At 51.6% G+C, this 16,934-nt stretch overlaps 3 protein-coding genes across 27 annotated transcripts in view; 2 read left to right on the forward strand and 1 right to left on the reverse strand.

Moving 5' to 3' along the window:
* The window catches only part of CPNE1 (copine 1), a 42,101-nt gene extending 40,266 nt beyond the window's left edge, over positions 1–1,835 (forward strand). For all 18 annotated transcript variants that reach the window (XR_014935909.1, XR_014935907.1, XR_014935908.1 and 15 more), the window contains one exon: positions 398–1,835. Coding sequence is in view for 14 of the 18 variants with exons in the window: in XM_085520063.1 (XP_085376189.1) it covers positions 398–514 (117 nt within the window). In the remaining 4 variants the exon portion in view is untranslated. The remainder of the gene's footprint in view (positions 1–397) is intronic.
* Positions 1,836–3,418: 1,583 nt separating this feature from the next.
* LOC107322794 (actin, cytoplasmic 1-like) lies at positions 3,419–4,441 on the reverse strand. The gene is given in 5 exon segments (XM_085520592.1): positions 3,419–3,551; positions 3,554–3,833; positions 3,835–3,972; positions 4,162–4,270; positions 4,273–4,441. Coding segments are annotated over 5 exon segments (750 nt in total). The 3' UTR covers positions 3,419–3,497.
* Positions 3,972–16,934, forward strand: part of LOC107322795 (fer-1-like protein 4) — a 30,880-nt gene continuing 17,917 nt past the window's right edge. For all 8 annotated transcript variants that reach the window (XR_014935895.1, XR_014935896.1, XM_032448596.2 and 5 more), the window contains exons 1-20: positions 3,972–4,703; positions 4,799–4,854; positions 5,547–5,635; positions 6,843–6,942; positions 7,894–7,985; positions 8,600–8,641; positions 8,743–8,913; positions 9,184–9,244; positions 10,379–10,510; positions 10,662–10,724; positions 10,957–11,041; positions 11,293–11,452; positions 11,608–11,791; positions 12,363–12,549; positions 12,737–13,101; positions 13,729–13,837; positions 14,559–14,757; positions 15,450–15,570; positions 16,118–16,218; positions 16,774–16,861. Coding sequence is in view for 6 of the 8 variants with exons in the window: in XM_032448596.2 (XP_032304487.2) it covers positions 4,625–4,703; positions 4,799–4,854; positions 5,547–5,635; positions 6,843–6,942; positions 7,894–7,985; positions 8,600–8,641; positions 8,743–8,913; positions 9,184–9,244; positions 10,379–10,510; positions 10,662–10,724; positions 10,957–11,041; positions 11,293–11,452; positions 11,608–11,791; positions 12,363–12,549; positions 12,737–13,101; positions 13,729–13,837; positions 14,559–14,757; positions 15,450–15,570; positions 16,118–16,218; positions 16,774–16,861 (2,484 nt within the window). In the remaining 2 variants the exon portion in view is untranslated. The remainder of the gene's footprint in view (positions 4,704–4,798; positions 4,855–5,546; positions 5,636–6,842; positions 6,943–7,893; positions 7,986–8,599; positions 8,642–8,742; positions 8,914–9,183; positions 9,245–10,378; positions 10,511–10,661; positions 10,725–10,956; positions 11,042–11,292; positions 11,453–11,607; positions 11,792–12,362; positions 12,550–12,736; positions 13,102–13,728; positions 13,838–14,558; positions 14,758–15,449; positions 15,571–16,117; positions 16,219–16,773; positions 16,862–16,934) is intronic.

Consider the following 16,934-nt stretch of genomic DNA (forward strand, 5'->3'; position numbering starts at 1 on the left):
GATAAATCTTCCCTGCTGTTGAAAACAGTCCTGTCATTCCCCAGCTCCTCCCTACTTTTTCTTCTGGCACTGTTGTTTATGCCCGTTACTCAGTGAATCCAAAAATAAGGTAGATTGCCAGTGTCTGGGGCAGCTTCCCACACAAATCAGGACTGGATGAAGGTGGTGTGAGGCTGGGCTTTCAGTGGGAGTGATGTGGGGCTGGGGACACGTGATTTTTCAGAAGCAGTGTTCACCAAGGCTGACTGGAAGTGCTCCTAAGCCTGCAGCTCTTGAACTCAGCCTTGCATGCCTGTCAGGTGGGGTTTGCAGTCTGAATTCTTGAAGAGAGTATGTCACTGCTGTGGTAATTCTTCTCCCTTCAGTACCTTTGATTTATTCTTGCTGTTTCTTGTAGGCTCCCCGGGAAGCTCTTTCCCAGGTGGTTCTGGCTGAAGTGCCGAAGCAGCTGGTGTCATACTATAAACTGCAGGGCTGGCCACCAATGAAACTGCCAGAAATAAAGAAGTTGTAAATTGCAGCCTCACCCCAGCCATACTTATCGCTGGGGTGAGGAGAGCTGTCTGTGCTCACGTTCTTCCCTTGCATACTCGGAGGTGTTCAGTGCCTCAAGATTGTATCAGTCACACTAACTCTCTTACCCACTTGTACTCTGTATCTTTGATATTTCCTGTACCTAACTGGAAGAAATGTAAATATAAAAAAAGCCACCAGAAACTGTTGGCAGTTCTTGTCAAAGAAAAGTAGACCTTGTTGGTTTTCCACCTTGCAGTGGTGACGCATCATGCCGTGCCTCATCACTTGGCATGACCCACCTGCTGCTTAGCATCAGAGTGGGCACCCGCATGGAACTGCTCACACAGCACTGTGTTAGTTAGGGCAAGTTAGGGCAAACATATTTATTGTAAAGATACTTACTGTGTTCCTTGGTAGTTCTTTTCTTCTGACAATCTGCCTTGGGAGTGGGGACCCTTCAGTACTGAATGTACCTGTATGGTAACTGTTGAGTCCTGGCCTGAACCACTGATAGAGCACCTGTGGAAAGGACCTGGTCAGCCCTGGGAGCACAGGAGAAGGCAATGCAGCTGTGTGACCAGAAGGGATGGAGCCTGGCTGCACCTCTCTTAAACCACATTTGAGGGCTGGCTGCCCCTGGGGAAGGATCTCTGGTTGGAGATCCCTCCTTGGTGGAGTTTTCTCTGCCAGCTTAGATCTTCAGAGATGGATGAGCACTTTCCTTTTTCCTTTGTAACACCTTTCCATCGTGTTTGGCCCTTTGTCATTACATCTCCTATATCACCGTTCCACTGTGTTGATCTTTCTGATTGCTGCAGTACCAAAGTCGGATGGATGCCTGAGGCAGTTCCTGCTGTGCCTTCATAAAGTGTCAGTATATTTTTATATGTAGACATTTATTTTTAAGTTTCTGTTACCATACTTTGTAATCATTGTATTTTTATTATCACATTTTTCTATTAGCAGAATGTAATCCTGTGATGGCCTTTTGCTTGGAGCCATTGTTCCAATTTAAGAATGCTGCACCTTGCTTATTTGTGGGTGGGGGGATTAATGAGGTTTGTGACTTCCAGAAGCCAGTAATTGGAATTAAGATGCTTTGAGTGATTTCCCTGGAGTCCCAGTGGTATAAAGTGAAGAAGTAATTGTCTGTGGAGCTGTGAGGAAGTGTGAAGTATGTGTTGTTTGGTGAGTAGACAGATGAGAGCAAAGCATGATTTCTTTGAGACTGGAGGTAATTCATTTCAAAACAAAGGAACTTGCACTGTAAGTTGTCATCACTTTGAGTTGCATAAATAAAGAATCTGCTTTGATTTTCAGCTGTGTGTGACTTTTGGTTTTTTTCTGAGCTTTTTCTTTGTTTCAGCAATGTGGTTTATGGAAGATCTTCGCTACAGCACTCGCCTGGTGATTTAGTTTAGGTTGACGGTGAGCAGCTGCAGAACAGAGAAAGGCGTCTGTCAGCATTAGTTTGTATCCTGTTAATCACAGAGACTGAATGTGTATCCTGCAGCCCTGTCCTGCAGTGAGGTGAGCTGTTTGTTTACTGTGAAATTATGAAAGAATTTGTCCATCGTACTGGATACACCAGGAAGCTGTGAGAAGAAATTGGAAGCCTGCCTGGTGATTCAGCCTATGAAGGGGATTGGTTGCAAACCTGCGTGTCAGCAGAACTGGGTACGACTCCACAACCTGAGCTAGGCTCAAATATGCAGCTTGTGTTTGAAGGGTAGTGGGTCTGGGATCCCTAAGGAACCAAAACAACCTGTTAGTTTTGCCTTCAAACAGTTTTTTGACTGTGCTCTGCTGTGCTCTACAGCAGCAGCTTCCCCTCTCTAGAGAAAGCTGGACTTTCACCTTATTTAGTCCATTGTCTGGCCTGCAGCGCCCAGTTTTCTTGCACTTAAAAGAAACAAAGTGTTCTGTCTCATTGAGTGGCTGCATAAACTAAAATGTTACAAGCATGGGAGAGGAAGGAGAACTCAGAGCTACAACTTGGCAGAAGCTGTGCTGTGTGTGTGAGCTCCCTCTGCTCGTGCTTTCTGCTGCTTACAACCTGTAGGCAGAGCTCTCTGACTCTGTTACGTGTACGAACTAACCTGGGGTTGGTATGTGTGTGAGAGTGCACCTTCCTTTCTTCTTTTTAAAGGTGTTCTTTGAAGGAGGTTTACAATGCTTTGTTTGGCTAAAGAAATGCCAGCAGCGTTGCGTAGTGCTTGGTTTCAGTGAATGGTTTCTTTGGCAAGGTGAGCATGTCAGGAGCAGAGGATAAGCTCTGAGACACCACGATGCCTTGTGAGAAGCACATTTTTGCCTCCCTGTTTTGAATGTATGTCAGTTCCAAAGGGGGAAAATGGGTCTTCCTTGGTCCCTGTTGGTCTTCACTAGCTATAAAGGGAGCTTGGAAGCATGTTTCTCAGCTGGCTGAGGTGACTGCAGATGCTGGACCTGATAGGGGTAACTTTCCCTGCCACCTGGGTGTAGCTGGAATGCAGGCTCACTGCATGCCTGGTGCCTGAGGTGAGGGAGAGCTCAGCATAGCCTCCTGGCAAGGAAAGCTGCTTTTGTTCAGCATCTGCCCCCTGCGTGCTGTTCCAAATCCCACTTCATGCCATGCTGTACCCGTACTGCTCTCCCTCTTGGTGCAGGCTGTGCTCCTTTACCCAGGCAGCTTGTGCTGAGGCCACGCTTGGCACTAATTCACCAAAGCTAAGGCTCTGACTTCAGGCAAATACAAACGGTGCAGCTGCTCTGGGTGGCAGGAAAGCTACATGTGCTTCCTGGGGAGCTGATGACATCTGATCTGCTTAGAGCAAGCACCAGCTTTGCCCACCAGCAGCACGTTTGTGTGGTGAATGTCTCATTCCACAGCCTGTGTTACACCCCTGCAGCCCTCCAGCTACAACTAATCTCATCTTGTTTTATGCACATTTATGGGTTTTGTTTCATCACAAAGGTGTGGGTGTTGGTAACAGTCCAGTTTAGAAGCATTTGCGGTGGAGAGTGGAGGGTCTGGATTCATCATACTCCTGCTTTTGCTGATCCACGTCTGCTGGAAGGTGGACAGGGAGGCCAGGATAGAGCTTCCAATCCAGACAGAGTATCTGTGCTCAGGTGGAGCAATGAACTTGATTTTCATTGTGCTATGTGCCAGGGCTATGATCTCCTTCTGCATCCTGTCAGCAATGCCAGGGTACATTGTGGTGCCACCAGGCAATGCTGTGTTGGCATACAGGTCCTAACAGATATCCACATCACTCTTCATGATTGAGTTGAAGGTGGTTTCATGGATACCTCAGGACTCTGTACCCAAGAAGGAAGAGGACCTCGGGGCACCTGACCCTCTCATTGCCAATGGTGATGAGTTGACCATTGGAGAGTTCATAGCTCTTCTCCAGGGAAGAAGAAGAGGTAGCTGTGACCATCTTCTGCTTGAAATCCAGCGTGACAGCGCAGCTTCTCCTTCATAGTGTCACAGTCTCGTGCGGGTTGGAAGGGACCTTAGAGATCATCGAGTCCGACCCCCGGGATTCGAGCCTCTGTGTAGCAGAGCGGCACTTCTACCACTTGCACCACAGGGGGGATTCGAACTCCAGGTCCCAGTGTTGCAAGGCGGCGTCCTTAACCACTGCGCCACCGGGGCACACCCGGACCTTGATGTCATGCACAATTTCTCTGGGCTGTGGTGGTGAAGCTGTAGCCTCTGTCGGGATCTTCATGAGGTAGTTTGTCAGGTCACGGCCAGACAGATCAGACGCAGGATGGCATGGGGGAGGACACAGCCTTCATAGATGGGCACAGTGTAGGTAGCACCATCACCAGAGCCCATCACAATGCCAGCGGTGCGACTGGTGTGCGGGCTGTGCTCCCCACTCCCAGCGCTGCCACATGGCACGAGAACAACGCAATTCACTGAGCTCTCCATGGCCGGGAGCTGCGCTCAGCCATAGCCCGGGGCTGGGGCAGGCGGCCTGTGTCTGCTGTGTGCCCAGCACCAGCCCTGGGGTGTCCCCGTGGGGCACCTGGAGGGAGTGGGCGGCCGAACCGGCCGGGCGAGTCGGGGCTGAGTCACAGCGGGCTGCAGGCTGTGCTGCCGGCACTCCGCTCCATGGCGCTCAGCGTCGGCGTCCGGCGGCTCTCCCACCTGCCGGGCCGTGGTGAGCGGCAGGTGCAGCTCAGCTTCCGAGGTGGGCAGGGAGGGGGGCAGGGAGGTGTGGGTGTGTGCTGTGCTGCCGCACGGCAGAGCCCAGCGGGGTCTCACACCTCCTCTCTGCTTCCCAAGGCTTCACTCAGAAGACAAAGAAGATCCGCTGTGGCTCCGAGGCTGTCTTTGGGGAGGTGAGTGTGTGGCCACTCCATGAGGGCTGGGGCAGCAGGCACTGGGATGGGATGGGATGGGATGGGATGGGATGGGTTGGGATGGGATGGGATGGGATGGGATGGGATGGGATGGGATGGGATGGGATGGGATGGGATGGGATGGGATGGGAGGGGATGGGATGGGATGGGAGGGGATGGGATGGGATGGGATGGGATGGGATGAGTGTGAGGATGCAGCACAGGTTGGTTGGTGCCTGGTCAGGCAGGTGGGGATGGGGGACGCATCTTGGGAATGATGAGAAGCCTTCCTGTCTGTGTGTCTGTGGTCCATCAGACAGCCTCCATGTCAGGAGGAGAGAGCTGTAAATGGCCATGACAGAACACCTCTTTGTCCTGTCTGAGTCCAGTTTTTCCATGTTCTCCGGGTGCCTACAGGGCATGATATTTCTAATAAAAAGCTGAGCAGAAGCCACACATCTCCCAAAGAGCCAAACTCACAGCTTCCTACAGCCAGGGGGGCCTGCAGGGACCTGGGTGCTCTGGGCAGGGCCTGGTGGTGGTCTCTGTGCCACCTGGGCTCCATCACAACTCTCAGTACGGGGCAAAAGGCACACTGCAGCCTCAGCTCTATCCAGCATCTGCACAGGGCCTCCCAATGCTGTGGGGGCAGTGGGAGCTGGGGGAACCACTGTGCTTTTGTTTGCTTGCAGCTCTTCCGCTGGCCTCACTATGGGAAGCTCGGCATGGGGGAGATGCTGTCTGTCAAAGTGTACAACTGCAGCAAAGTGTTCAGTAACAGGTGGGTCCTCCAGGTGCTGGCATATTGGGCTTCATATGGGGGAGGAAAATGTTTCTGGGCAAGCTGATGGGAGGAAGACATGCAGGATATGAGTTATATGAGTTATATGAGGGGGATGGAGCTGGTTGTTCTGTTGCGGCTGCAGAGTTTTATATGTGGAGCCAAACAAGGGCAGTGGTTTTGCTGTGCCAGAGTGCTGTGCTGTGCACACAGTCCAGAGAAGCCCCCACGGGACAAAAGCAGCCCAGCTGGGAACAGGGGAACTGTGCCCCACATCAGTGACAGTGGGGTTTAACCTTCAAAACACAGCGATTAACATTTAAAGGATCAGGCAGAACATAATGCTACCACGGGGCCCAGGCAATGCTGTGAGCTCAGCAGTGGGTTAGGAAACCCAAGAGTATGGGAGGGAGCAGAGGAGTGTGCCTGCAGGGGAGGTGCCAGCTCTGCTGACTTGTCAGAACCGATGGAAAATCAACAGGAACAGCTTCATAGGGGCAGCTGATGGTGCAAACATTTTCAAAGCCATCACATCCCTGCCAGAGCGGGTGTGGAGGAAACTGATAAGTACAGCGCATTCAGGACACTCAAACCAGAGCAAAAGATGTGAGCGAACTTTGTGTCAGTGTTTACTGGGTGCTTTTCTTAGAAGAGAGGGATCAGAGGAGTTGTCTCTGGCTGAAATGTCAATAGGAACTTCTGCAGGACAAACTGATAAACAACAGCAAGTCACTGGGATGTGATGGTGCTGAGAAAAGAAGTCCAATGGGGAAGCCCAGACTGATGCATCCATCCGTGCTGCTGCTGGTGAGCAGAGCAGAGCTGGGTGGCAGAGGTCAGACTGTTTCACTCCACACACAGCAGGAGCTGAGGGACAAAGCACCAGTGGGCTCCGGCTGGTGCTAACACAAGGTGGAGTGGGAGCTGCAGTTCTCCATGCTTATTGCTACCACTTGCAGGGAGCAGGGATGGTCTTTCCCTGGTGAGAAGCCCATTTGGGTTGGGTGGATTTTGACCTGATTTGCTGCAGACATTGCTGTGCTCCTGGGCTTATTTCCTAATGAAGCATTGCTCTCTGCAGGCTGAGCACACATGGGTCGGTGCTCTCTGGCTGCCAGAAACCTCTGTGCCCTCTTTCTCCAGAAACCCACGGGCACATGAGAGCGTGCTGTGTGTAATGTTGCTAAAGGCTGCGATTTTGTTACAGACTCCTTGGCTCCCTCGTCCTCAGCCTCCAACACCTGATGACAACTGGGCGCCTGATTCTCCGGGAGGCCCTTGTGGACAGGAACCACAGCATCACTGGTGTGAGTCCTCCCCGGGCAGCCCAGGGATGGGCACTGCTCCATCAGTCATCTCCATGGGTGAAAAGCCCCAGAAACATTCAGAAATTCTTTGTGGAGCTTCCCAGGTGGAAGTGGGTGTAGCAGGCAGCTGGGGTTGGGTACCAGGGCAGTGCTGCTGGCGGCCCTGAGAGGTGCTGCGCCCCTGTTTGTCCTTCCCACGGGCAGTCTGAGTCACCCTGCAGTGCTGTGACCACAAACCCATGGGGAAGCCGAGTGCTGCTGGGTGGTTTCAGCCGCTTGCAGCTCACTGCAGGGAGCAGGACAGGACTGACCCTTCAGCAATCTGTGGTGCTTTGCAGGGACTGACATGGGGCACTGATGCTGCTGGCAGCTCAGAGCTGCTCTGTGGCCCCAAACTTTTGCTCAGCTGCCTCTTCCCTTGTGCTAACAGTGGAAATCTCACTGATGACCCAGTCCGAACAAAACACAACAGCTTTCATTTCTCGTCCCTCAGCTCAGCTGGGAAAAGACACATCCCCAAGGGAAGGAGGAGCTCTCTGGGAACAAGCTCTGAGTCCTGATCTTTCCGGCTCAAGAGCTGCTACATCTGGGGCTGGAGTCATTTGTGTCCCTTTTTCTTTCCTAGTGCTTTAATGGGGTTTTGAACCTCCTGTTACCCAGCCTTATTCCAAGCTTCTGTTTTCACCCACCTTCTTCTACTGCCTCTCCCAGCAGCTACATCCCTGCCTCCCAGGGTTGTATTTCTCCTCCCAGAAACATGCCTTTGCCAGGGACTGTGCTGTGCTCAGCTCCTACATCCCCATCACCCTGAGAGATGGATGCTTTGCCTTCTGTCTGCCAGCATCTCACTTGTTTTTTTCATTCCACACTTTTCTTTCCCTTTTCCTTGGCACTTGCACTGGTATTTTGTATCTTGCTGAGCTCTGAGGCAGTTTGATTTTTTGGTTCTAGATCTATATTGAGTTGGATTTGCGCTACCAACCTCCAGAGGGCTCAGCTGGGACCTGGGTTGAAGAAGACTTTGTCTATCAGATGAAAGACAGGTACTGAAATCCTGGGAGGAAGACATTTCCAGATTGCTTGTACAGATGCCTTAGGGTCAACCAGAGCCATTTGGGATACAACCCAGCCCATCGACTCTCCAGGTTGATGCATTTCTGCTCTACAGCAGCAATAAGTGACCAGAGCTCTTGGCAGAAAAACACCCTGTCTTCACAAAGAAGACCAGATGTGATTGACTGGAGCACCCACCACACCCCAGGAGTCCTCTTGGACTCAGACACTTCTGCAGCATTCCTGGCTGATGGGAGCAAGGCTTTGTGGTTGTGAAGTGATAGGGAGTGTGGCTTTGGACCACATTAGCCCTAGGCACTCTGCACACAAGTGGTGTCCATGGCCAGTGGGTGTCTGGGCAGGCAGGATGACACATTACAAGAGCATCACTTCTGGAGGGCCTAGAGATGAAGCAGAGGGTGTGTGGGGTGGGAAGAGGAAAAATATAATCTTGGAGGATGCTCATGTTATGGCCAAGAGACGAGCAGGGCTGTGACTGTGACACTGTTCTTTAAATGCATTGGGGAAGTGCTGTAACACTGTTCTTTTCAGTAAAACATCTCTTTTTTTTTTTCTTTCTTTTTTTTTTTTTTTTTTCTTACAGTTCAGAATTAATCATCTGCAATCCTGGATTTGAGGAGCTGGAGTAAGTATCTTTACTTGAGATTATCCATTCACCCTCCCAGGTGCAGGAAAGTGCACAACCCACTCACCAGGGCGGGTGATGATGTGATGTGGGGATTGTAGAGCAGCCGAGGGTGGTCCAAGAGCAACTGAGCTGGACAGGAGGGCTGTGACGCTGGGCAGAAAGCTGGCAAAGGGCCTGGAGACTGAGGAGGAAGAGGAAGAGGAGGAAGAGGATTTCTATGATGTGTCTGATGTGGAGGTGTCGGGCATTGTCTTCAGCCCTGTGAAGAGGTATCAGTGCTGTGCTTTTCCCTATGTGTGTGCCCTGGGGTGGGAGGTGCCAGCTCCTAGGGTGAGTTCTGTGGAGATCCTGCATCTCTTGGCATTCTCTTTCCACAAAATGTCAGAAACCTTCGTGGGTCCCAAATGGTGCTGTTGGGTGTTGGCTCTTTCTTGTGTCAAGAGGCTGTTATTTTCTGGGTTTTCAGTTCCTTTAGTGGAGTCTTACTCAGATCCACGTAGATGAAGGGATCAGCTTATCCAGGTTGTGTTTCTGTGCAGCCGTTCCAGAATTTGCTTCACACGGGACCTGTTTGCCACTCCAACCCCACGGAGCTTCCAGGTACTTACTGCAGCATTGGGTGCGTATTCCTACAGATGCCTCTGCATCTGCCCCTCCAGCCAGTCCTTCACTGCCTTAATGTGGGCATGGTATTCTCCAGTTGCCATATGCCCTGGCAAGACCTCTAGCATGAAGACACCTTGTTTTGTGTAGCTTTCCCAGGCAAGGTGTGAGATCCCCTCATCCATGAGCACTATCTCCACAATCAACCAGCCCAGGGCAGGATTTCTTTTGGGCCCCTGTGGGGTGAGTGTGCTGAAGAAGGATATTGGCATAACAGCCCCACATATGGTGGCAAAGTGTTGCCTGAGAGGAGTTTTGGAGAGCTCCTGGACAGGGCTTGTGCCTGTCACCCCCACCAGGACCTGTCCCAGTTTCCTGGGGATACCTGTGGGACATGGCTGAGAGCAGACAGCTGCTGCAGGGGCTCTCACTCTGGGAAGTTGGACAACAGGCTTACCTGAAATCCCTGCAAAGTTCAGAAATGGAGCTTTGTCCCAGCTATGGCCCTGCAGATTTCAGGGCTGGGTCTCACAGCCTGGATGTGGCTTCAAATATTTCCTTGGTTCTCAGTAAACATGGACTTTGGATTTGAGTCCCCTGCTTTTCAGGGCTAGAGCTTATCCACTCAACAGAAAGCTTTTGTGGGGGTGGAATTTCCAACCTTCCTTTCCTTGATGCAGTAACTCTTCATCCTAATGGCTGTACTGTACCTGAGAGCATTTTTCCTGTGTCTTAAGACATGTAAGCAGTCACAGCAAATGAGACAGCCACACTCCAGTCCTTTCAGAGCTGCCTATCTAATTAATGAGGATTCTAAGTATTAACAGAAGATACAAACAGACTCTTTATGAAAAAACTCTGTGCAGCCCACCCCATGGAGACCATGGCTTCATGGCCTCTTGGCCTCCAAAGCCCAGTGGGAGCGGAGCTGCTTGTCAAAGGTTTGACATCACTTCAGTTTGGTGTTGGCTGAAGCAGATTTCAGCAGCTGTGCTCTTGCCTACCCTGAACATCCAGACCTGCATTGTGGTGCCCTGAGCGTTTCAGCAATATCAGTATGCAAACAAGCTCAGGGCAGAGCTGGGGACGTGCAGAGAGCTCATCTGATGCTTTTCTCCCATGGTTCCTCAGGTTGGGATAAATATCATCGAAGCACAGAAGCTGGTCGGGGTGAACATTAACCCCTTCGTGGTGGTCAGAGTTGGAGATGAGAAGAAGCACACGGCAACTCAGAAGTCAACAAACTGTCCCTTCTACAATGAGGTGTGTGCTATGGACAGAGGCTCCATCAGCACAGTGTTGGTGCTGGTGGCCAAGCACTCGGGGAGCTCTTGGTGCAGCTTCTCTCTGGAGAAGGCACCTGTGGAGCCCTGCTGGAAGCTCAGGGCTCAGTTGTCTTTCTTTCCCCTTTCAGTACTTTTTGTTTGAATTCCATGAGTCAAGGGAAGTTTTATTTCACAGACTCATAGAGATTTTGGTAAGTACATCCTCCTCTCGGTCCTTCATCTGTAACCATTACAGACTGCTGCTTCTGTGTGTGGATGCTGGGAGCTGTTGGCAAAGCAAGGGCTGCAGGCAAAGAAAGGGCAATTTGTGCACATAGGGAAGTGTAAGCAGGCAGAGAGGCATCCTAGCAGCCCCGTCCTCCTTAGCGATGTCTGGGTGTGCTTCCCAGCTTCAGACATCTCTTGGATTTCTGCTGTCTGCAGGTTTTCCACTCAAAGAAGATACCGTTCCTGGGAACATGCATAGGAACATTCAAGATGGACATTGCAACTGTGTACAACCAACCAGGTCTGTGTAGCAGCTGTGTACCCGCTCCCTGCCTGCACTTCATTTGAAGCTGAGCTTTCTCCTGGGCTCTGCTAGGCCTGTCTTTTAATCACTTAGTTCATGTAATGACACTCACTTCTCCTGGCTTTTTGAAGGCTGGTGAGACTTCCCAAGTCTTCAGAGGCAGAGCTGGGCAGTGTCTGCGCCAACACTGTTGGATGTGAAGTGGTAACCCAGGCTTTCCATATGAAATGCCTTTCCTTTTCTCTCAGACCACAGGTTCTTCCAGAAGTGGGCTGTTATCAGTGACCCCACAGACACCCGGGCAGGTGTGAAAGGCTTTGTGAAATGCAGCATCTCTGTCACTGCACGTGGAGACACTGTGGGCTCCCTTCCCACCTCTTCCAGCAGCCGAGTTGAGGACATTGAAAGGTGAGTGCAGTGGGGTTTGCATGGCTAAGGGGAACAGCCACATGTCTCTTCACACTAAGTATTTTTCCCCATTATTCCCCCTTCTGAGGGGGACAGACTTAGCTTCTCATTTTCTGGATTCTGAGAAAGATCTAGAATATGAATTTGTCTTTCAGGAACCTACTGCTGCCTAAAAGAGTCCCTGCAGAGAGACCCTGGGCCAGGGTCTGCATCAAGCTGTATCGTGCTGAGGGCCTGCCCAGCATGAGCGCAGGCATTATGGGTGGTTTCTCCAAGATCATAGGGGAGAAAAACGTGTTTATTGACCCCTATGTGCAGGTCTCATTCTGTGGGCAGCAGGTGAGTCTGCTGGGGCTGGGCTACTCCCCCTCTTCTGTGTCAGCACTTGCTGTGGGACATAGCAGTCCCATGGAGAAAGACTGGAAGAGCCCAGGCCTAAACACAGGGAGTGGGTCAAATAAATCCCAGTGGAAGTCCTCCACAAGTGAGCTGTACTCATACTTGGGAGAGTTTATTTAGCTAATGAATAGCTGAGGTTTGTAGTCTTATGATGCCCACTAAGATGCGAAGACACTGAGCCAGCCAAATGTTCCTGGGCAACATGATGGGCCACGTGGCTCTCCCAAAGGGACAGTGTGACATCCCTGGGTCTGTTGGTGCTGCCTGCTTGCGGCCAGTGTTTCTCTTGGCTGTACAGAGCATGGTCAGTGCCTTGGAACTGACCTCTTGGTGAAGGGCAGAGAGCAATAGCTGGGACCTGGGGGAAGTGACAGGCACCCGGCCACCTGCCCAGCACCATCTGCAGGCAGAGCAGGGGTGTGAGCCATCCCAAGGGAGGCCCAGAGGCATCCTTTACTCTGTCTACTGGTCTGGTTGGGGCTGTGTGACTCTCACACCTCCTCCTTCTCAGGGGGAGACATCCGTGGAGAGCAATACCACTGAGCCTGAGTGGAACGAGCAGATCAGCTTCATTGAGATGTTCCCACCTCTTGCCAAGAAGATAAAAATCCAGGTGCTGGATGATGCCAATGTTGGTAATGTAGCCATTGCCACGCACTACATTGACCTGCAGCAGATCTCGGACCCCAGCAGGAATGGTGAGGCCTGGCATGGCTGTTCCCATGGGGCCCCATGCTGGGCACATCTGCCCAGGCTGTGGTGGTCTCCTGGAGGTGGAAGGCAGAAGTGTATGGGCAGTGTATGCTCACACTGTGTGCCCTGGGCTGCCTTCTTGAGGGAAGGTCTCTGCAGCACCTTGTGTTTAATCAGACCCTGTCCCTGCAGGCTTTAACCCCACATTTGGCCCAGCCTGGGTGAACCTGTATGGCTCCCCCCAGAATTCAACTCTGCGGGACATCCACAAGGACCTGAATGAGGGCATGGGGGAGGGGATCTTCTACCGTGGGCGCATCCTCATGGCCATCACAGTTGAGATTTTCAGCAGCCCTGGTGTGGCAGAGAGGAAGCTTGGGGACAAGACAAAAGGTGCCCTTAGCAAACTGAAGCTGAAGAAGAAAAGTAAAAAATCCAAGGCAAAGGCCAGAGAGCTGATCCAGCTGCAGGGAGAGGAGGAGGCTGGGGGCTCTCAGGAAGCTGAGCAGCCTGCAGAGGTCATTGTGGAGGTGGAGGAAATTCATCCACTCCCTGAGGTGAGTCCTTTTGCGCTGGTGTGACCTGACCCACACCAGCCTGATGCCTGTGCAGGCTCATGGGAAGGAAGCAGTGGGGTCACTGGCTGGCATAAGAGTGGCAGAGCAAACCCAGCCTGCAGATTGCTAGGCCAGCCAGGGCTCTCTGAGCCTCTGTAAGGGCCAAAGATTCACATGCAGCCCCCAAACTGCCTCCCTCAGTGAGGCAGGAGCACCCTGATGATGATGCATGCATCACACTCTCATGTGGTTGCTACTCCCAGGGCATGGCCATCGTTGAGCAAATAGTTCTACCCAGGAGCCTTGTGACTGTTAGCTGGCTCTGGGTCACCACTTGGTCCAGCAAAGAAGGGTTAGTGGCAGCTGGGTGGGTATAGTAGCCATTCTTGAGTCTATACCTGGATACATGCTGATGGTGGAGCATCAGCATGGTTTCATACCTGACCCCTGAGATTTCCAGGAAAGCTTGGCAGCCCAGCAGTGTCCCTGTGACATCCCTAGGGCCCTGGTAAAGCCCTCCATTGAGAGGCCTGACAGGCACCAGGCATGACTTGGTGCCCTCCCACTCTCTGCTGAGTCAGCGTTTTGGCACGCTAGGCTTGGGCTGAGTTCTCTTTTTCTGTACAGAATGCTCTGGGGAGAAAAGAAGAATTCCTCCTTTTCGCTGCCTTCTTTGAAGCCACGATGATGGACTCTTCGCTCAGCACCAAACCTGTCAGCTTTGAGGTCTCTATAGGTGTGTATTCCCCAGGGTCCCAAATGAGGAAACCGTGGGAATGATGTGAACCTCCCTCAGCCAGCCCAGGGCAGCACTGCAGTCCTACAGTGCCAAGCACCACACAACTTATGCCTCCAAGTCAGGAAGCCAAGCAGTGCTCACAGTACTTTAATTACTCTAAAAGTCTAAATGATCTCCTGTGGGGTTGGAGTTTTGCCATATTTGTGTGAAATTCATGTCTGGAGAATGTGCTCGAAGCTCTTCAGGGAGTGGAGGTGAAAAGCAGTAGAAAGGTTTGGGAGCAACCAAATGGGGTTAGGTGTGCGATGCTGAGGGACTGTGACAATGGATGATGGGGAAACAGGGGCAGGGGAGGCAGGTCCAACCCCCGATCTATATTGCTGGAGGAGTGGAGAAGCTCAATGCTGAGAAGCTTTCTTGAGCTCTTGCTGCTGACTCTAATCCAGAGGTTTAAATGGAAGCTTGCAGGCATTTGGTGGAAGCAGTGGAACTTTTAGGCACACACATGGACTTCCTTATAGTTTCCCAGCTCCACTTCAGACCTTGTTGCCCATGTGGTGCGTTGATGGTTGGATGATGCTGAAGTGCTGGTTCTGAAAGCAGTGCAGACTCTTGTGCTTCTCTTGGCTACATGATTGTGCTGATTTTGCAAACTAGCTAACTCATTGTTTAACACTGATCCCACTTTTCTGATTGCTGTTTAATGCTTATCTTCAAGGAAACTATGGCAAAGCTGAAGAGGTTGTGACCAAAGTACATAAAAAGGGAGAGAAAGGAGAAGGGAGAGAAGAAAAACAGTCTTTGCTGGATGCTGGTTCAGATAGTGAGCTGGATGTGGAGATCCTGGCCTCAGATTCAGTTCCACGGAACAAGTCGATAACAAGGAGCCAGAGACCAGAGCCCACAGAGTATGACAGGTGATACTTTCTTCACCCTTCTGTCCTTTCCACCCCAGTCCTGAACTTCCCAGCTTGGTTGCTCAGGATGCTATTAGTAATCTGCTCAGAACTGTGAATGCTGTGCAGGTGTTTCTCTGCTTTGCAACCCTGCAGCTCGCCATGGCCCAGCTGGCTGCTGTTGCCAGGTCCTGCAGTGTCTGTGTGATGTCTGTAGGTAGCCAAGGACAGGGCTACAGGAAACTGCAGCTCATCAGTGCCAGCAGTCCCTTGTCTGGTGGACAAGCAGCATCCCAAGGGCCTGATTCCAGTGCAGAGGAAGGAGAGGAGCACTCAGGCTGTTGGTGTTCCATGCTGAGCAGACAAGGCAGGCAGATGATGAGGTGCTCTGGGAATGCCACCTTCCTCACCCTACAGGCCTAGCAATGTCCTGGTTGAGTTGAGCCCTGCGCTCACTCCCACTCCATCTTGTAGCAGCAAGGAATCTCAGCAGCATCCCACACTCATCTGGGCACACTGCTGCCCTCTGCTAGAAACATCATACACTGCCTTGGAATGGCAAAGAGCCAGCCCTGCAGCTTGTATCCATGTCCATGATGCAGGGACCAAAGCAGCCAATTCTTTGTGAGGAAAACAGACCTTACTGCTCCCAGTGCAAGTGCTGCCTTGTGACAGCTGCACACAGCAGCACTAATGTCCTGTGTTGCCCCTAGATCATACAGCTGCCTGCCCATGATGCATGAGAAACCCTGCGTGTATGTGTGGAGCTACTGGGAGGATCACACCTGGAGACTCTGCATTTCCAACTGGATTGTCAAGCTGGCAGAGCGCATGGTAACGTGCACAGGGCAACTCTTGGGGCATGGGGCTTCCTGCCATCGTGCTTTTTCTCAAAGTGCACAGCTACTCAGCATAACACTTAGCTGAAACATCCTCACCCCTATATATGTCTCCATCTGTCATGGGGCTCCATCTCATCTGCCCCTGGTAGTGTATCCTGCTATGGTCTGACAAAAAGCTCTTCTGCTGCCAGTCCTGCTCTGGGGAGATTATGCTGCAAAATAGCTTTTAGCCTCCAGTGGTCATAGTGGAGTGAAACCCCTTTCCAGGGCTTTGTGTTTCCTGCTTAGACTTAGAAAACAGAGCTTGCACTAATGCGTTTTGGTGAGTGCTGAGGTCTGAGGCACGAGGTGTTGCAACCAGTGTTCTGTGATCAGGTTAGCCCTAAAGCTCAGAGTCCAGGCAGTGCTGCACCGATCTGCTGTGCTCTGTCTGCCCCAGCTCTGCAGAAGGGAACACCTGGTTAAACACATCCATGCCATGCTTTGCCCTGAGCCCATGGGCAGCTGCAAGCTGCCTGAATGTCATGCTTTCCCCACAGGAGCAGGGGCTGGATGATGTGGAGAAGCTCATGAGACGGCCAAAGGCTAAAGCTGAAGAGAGGCTCCGAGAGGTGCTGGAGGAATTTGTAGCTGGATGCAGGTTTGCATGCCCCTGACTTCCAAAGGTTTCTTGGCTTTAGGTTAGGAGGTTATATCATGTTCTGCCTGGGCTGCATGCGGCCTCCTCTCTTGTCCTCTAGAGGAGGATAAGTGGAATGAAACCAGGACAACCTAGGGAAGAGATTCTGTAGGTCTGTTAGCTCAGAGGGGAGACCACAGTCCTGGGAAGGATAGGGTTAGCAGGCAGCCTTGATGTTCTGGTCTCCTGGGAGTTTCCTAGCTGCCAGGACATTTCCTTCCCTCTTTTCAATCACTCTTTCAAGATACTGGTGTTTTAATTACCGTAACAGTCTGGAGGAGTCTGATTCACACATCAGTCCCTAACCTTGTAATGGGGACAGTAAAGAAGGGCCTGGAACGCTGAGCAATGTGTACGTTCTGATCAAAATCCTTGCTGAACAATCTGCTTACAGACATGGGGTTTCAGCTGCATCTGGGTTAGCAGCAGAGAGGTGAAGCTCACGGCTCTGCTGTGTGAGCAGTGCTGTCCTACAGCATGCACATTTCAGAGGTTTTGATGCTTTTCTCATTGCAGACAATACTCACTCAGTGCAGAGAGAAAAACAATGGCACATCCAAACAATCTTGACAGATGCCGGACAAAGTACATGACGCGCAACATCGTAAGCTGTGGGGCTTGGGATTATTGGGGAGAGCCAGTGTGACTGGCTGAGGGATGCTGGGAGGACCAGCTGG

Source organism: Coturnix japonica, chromosome 19, assembly GCF_054131305.1.
Source record: "Coturnix japonica strain WE chromosome 19, WE-NBRP24, whole genome shotgun sequence".
NCBI classification, from domain to species: Eukaryota; Metazoa; Chordata; class Aves; order Galliformes; family Phasianidae; genus Coturnix; species Coturnix japonica.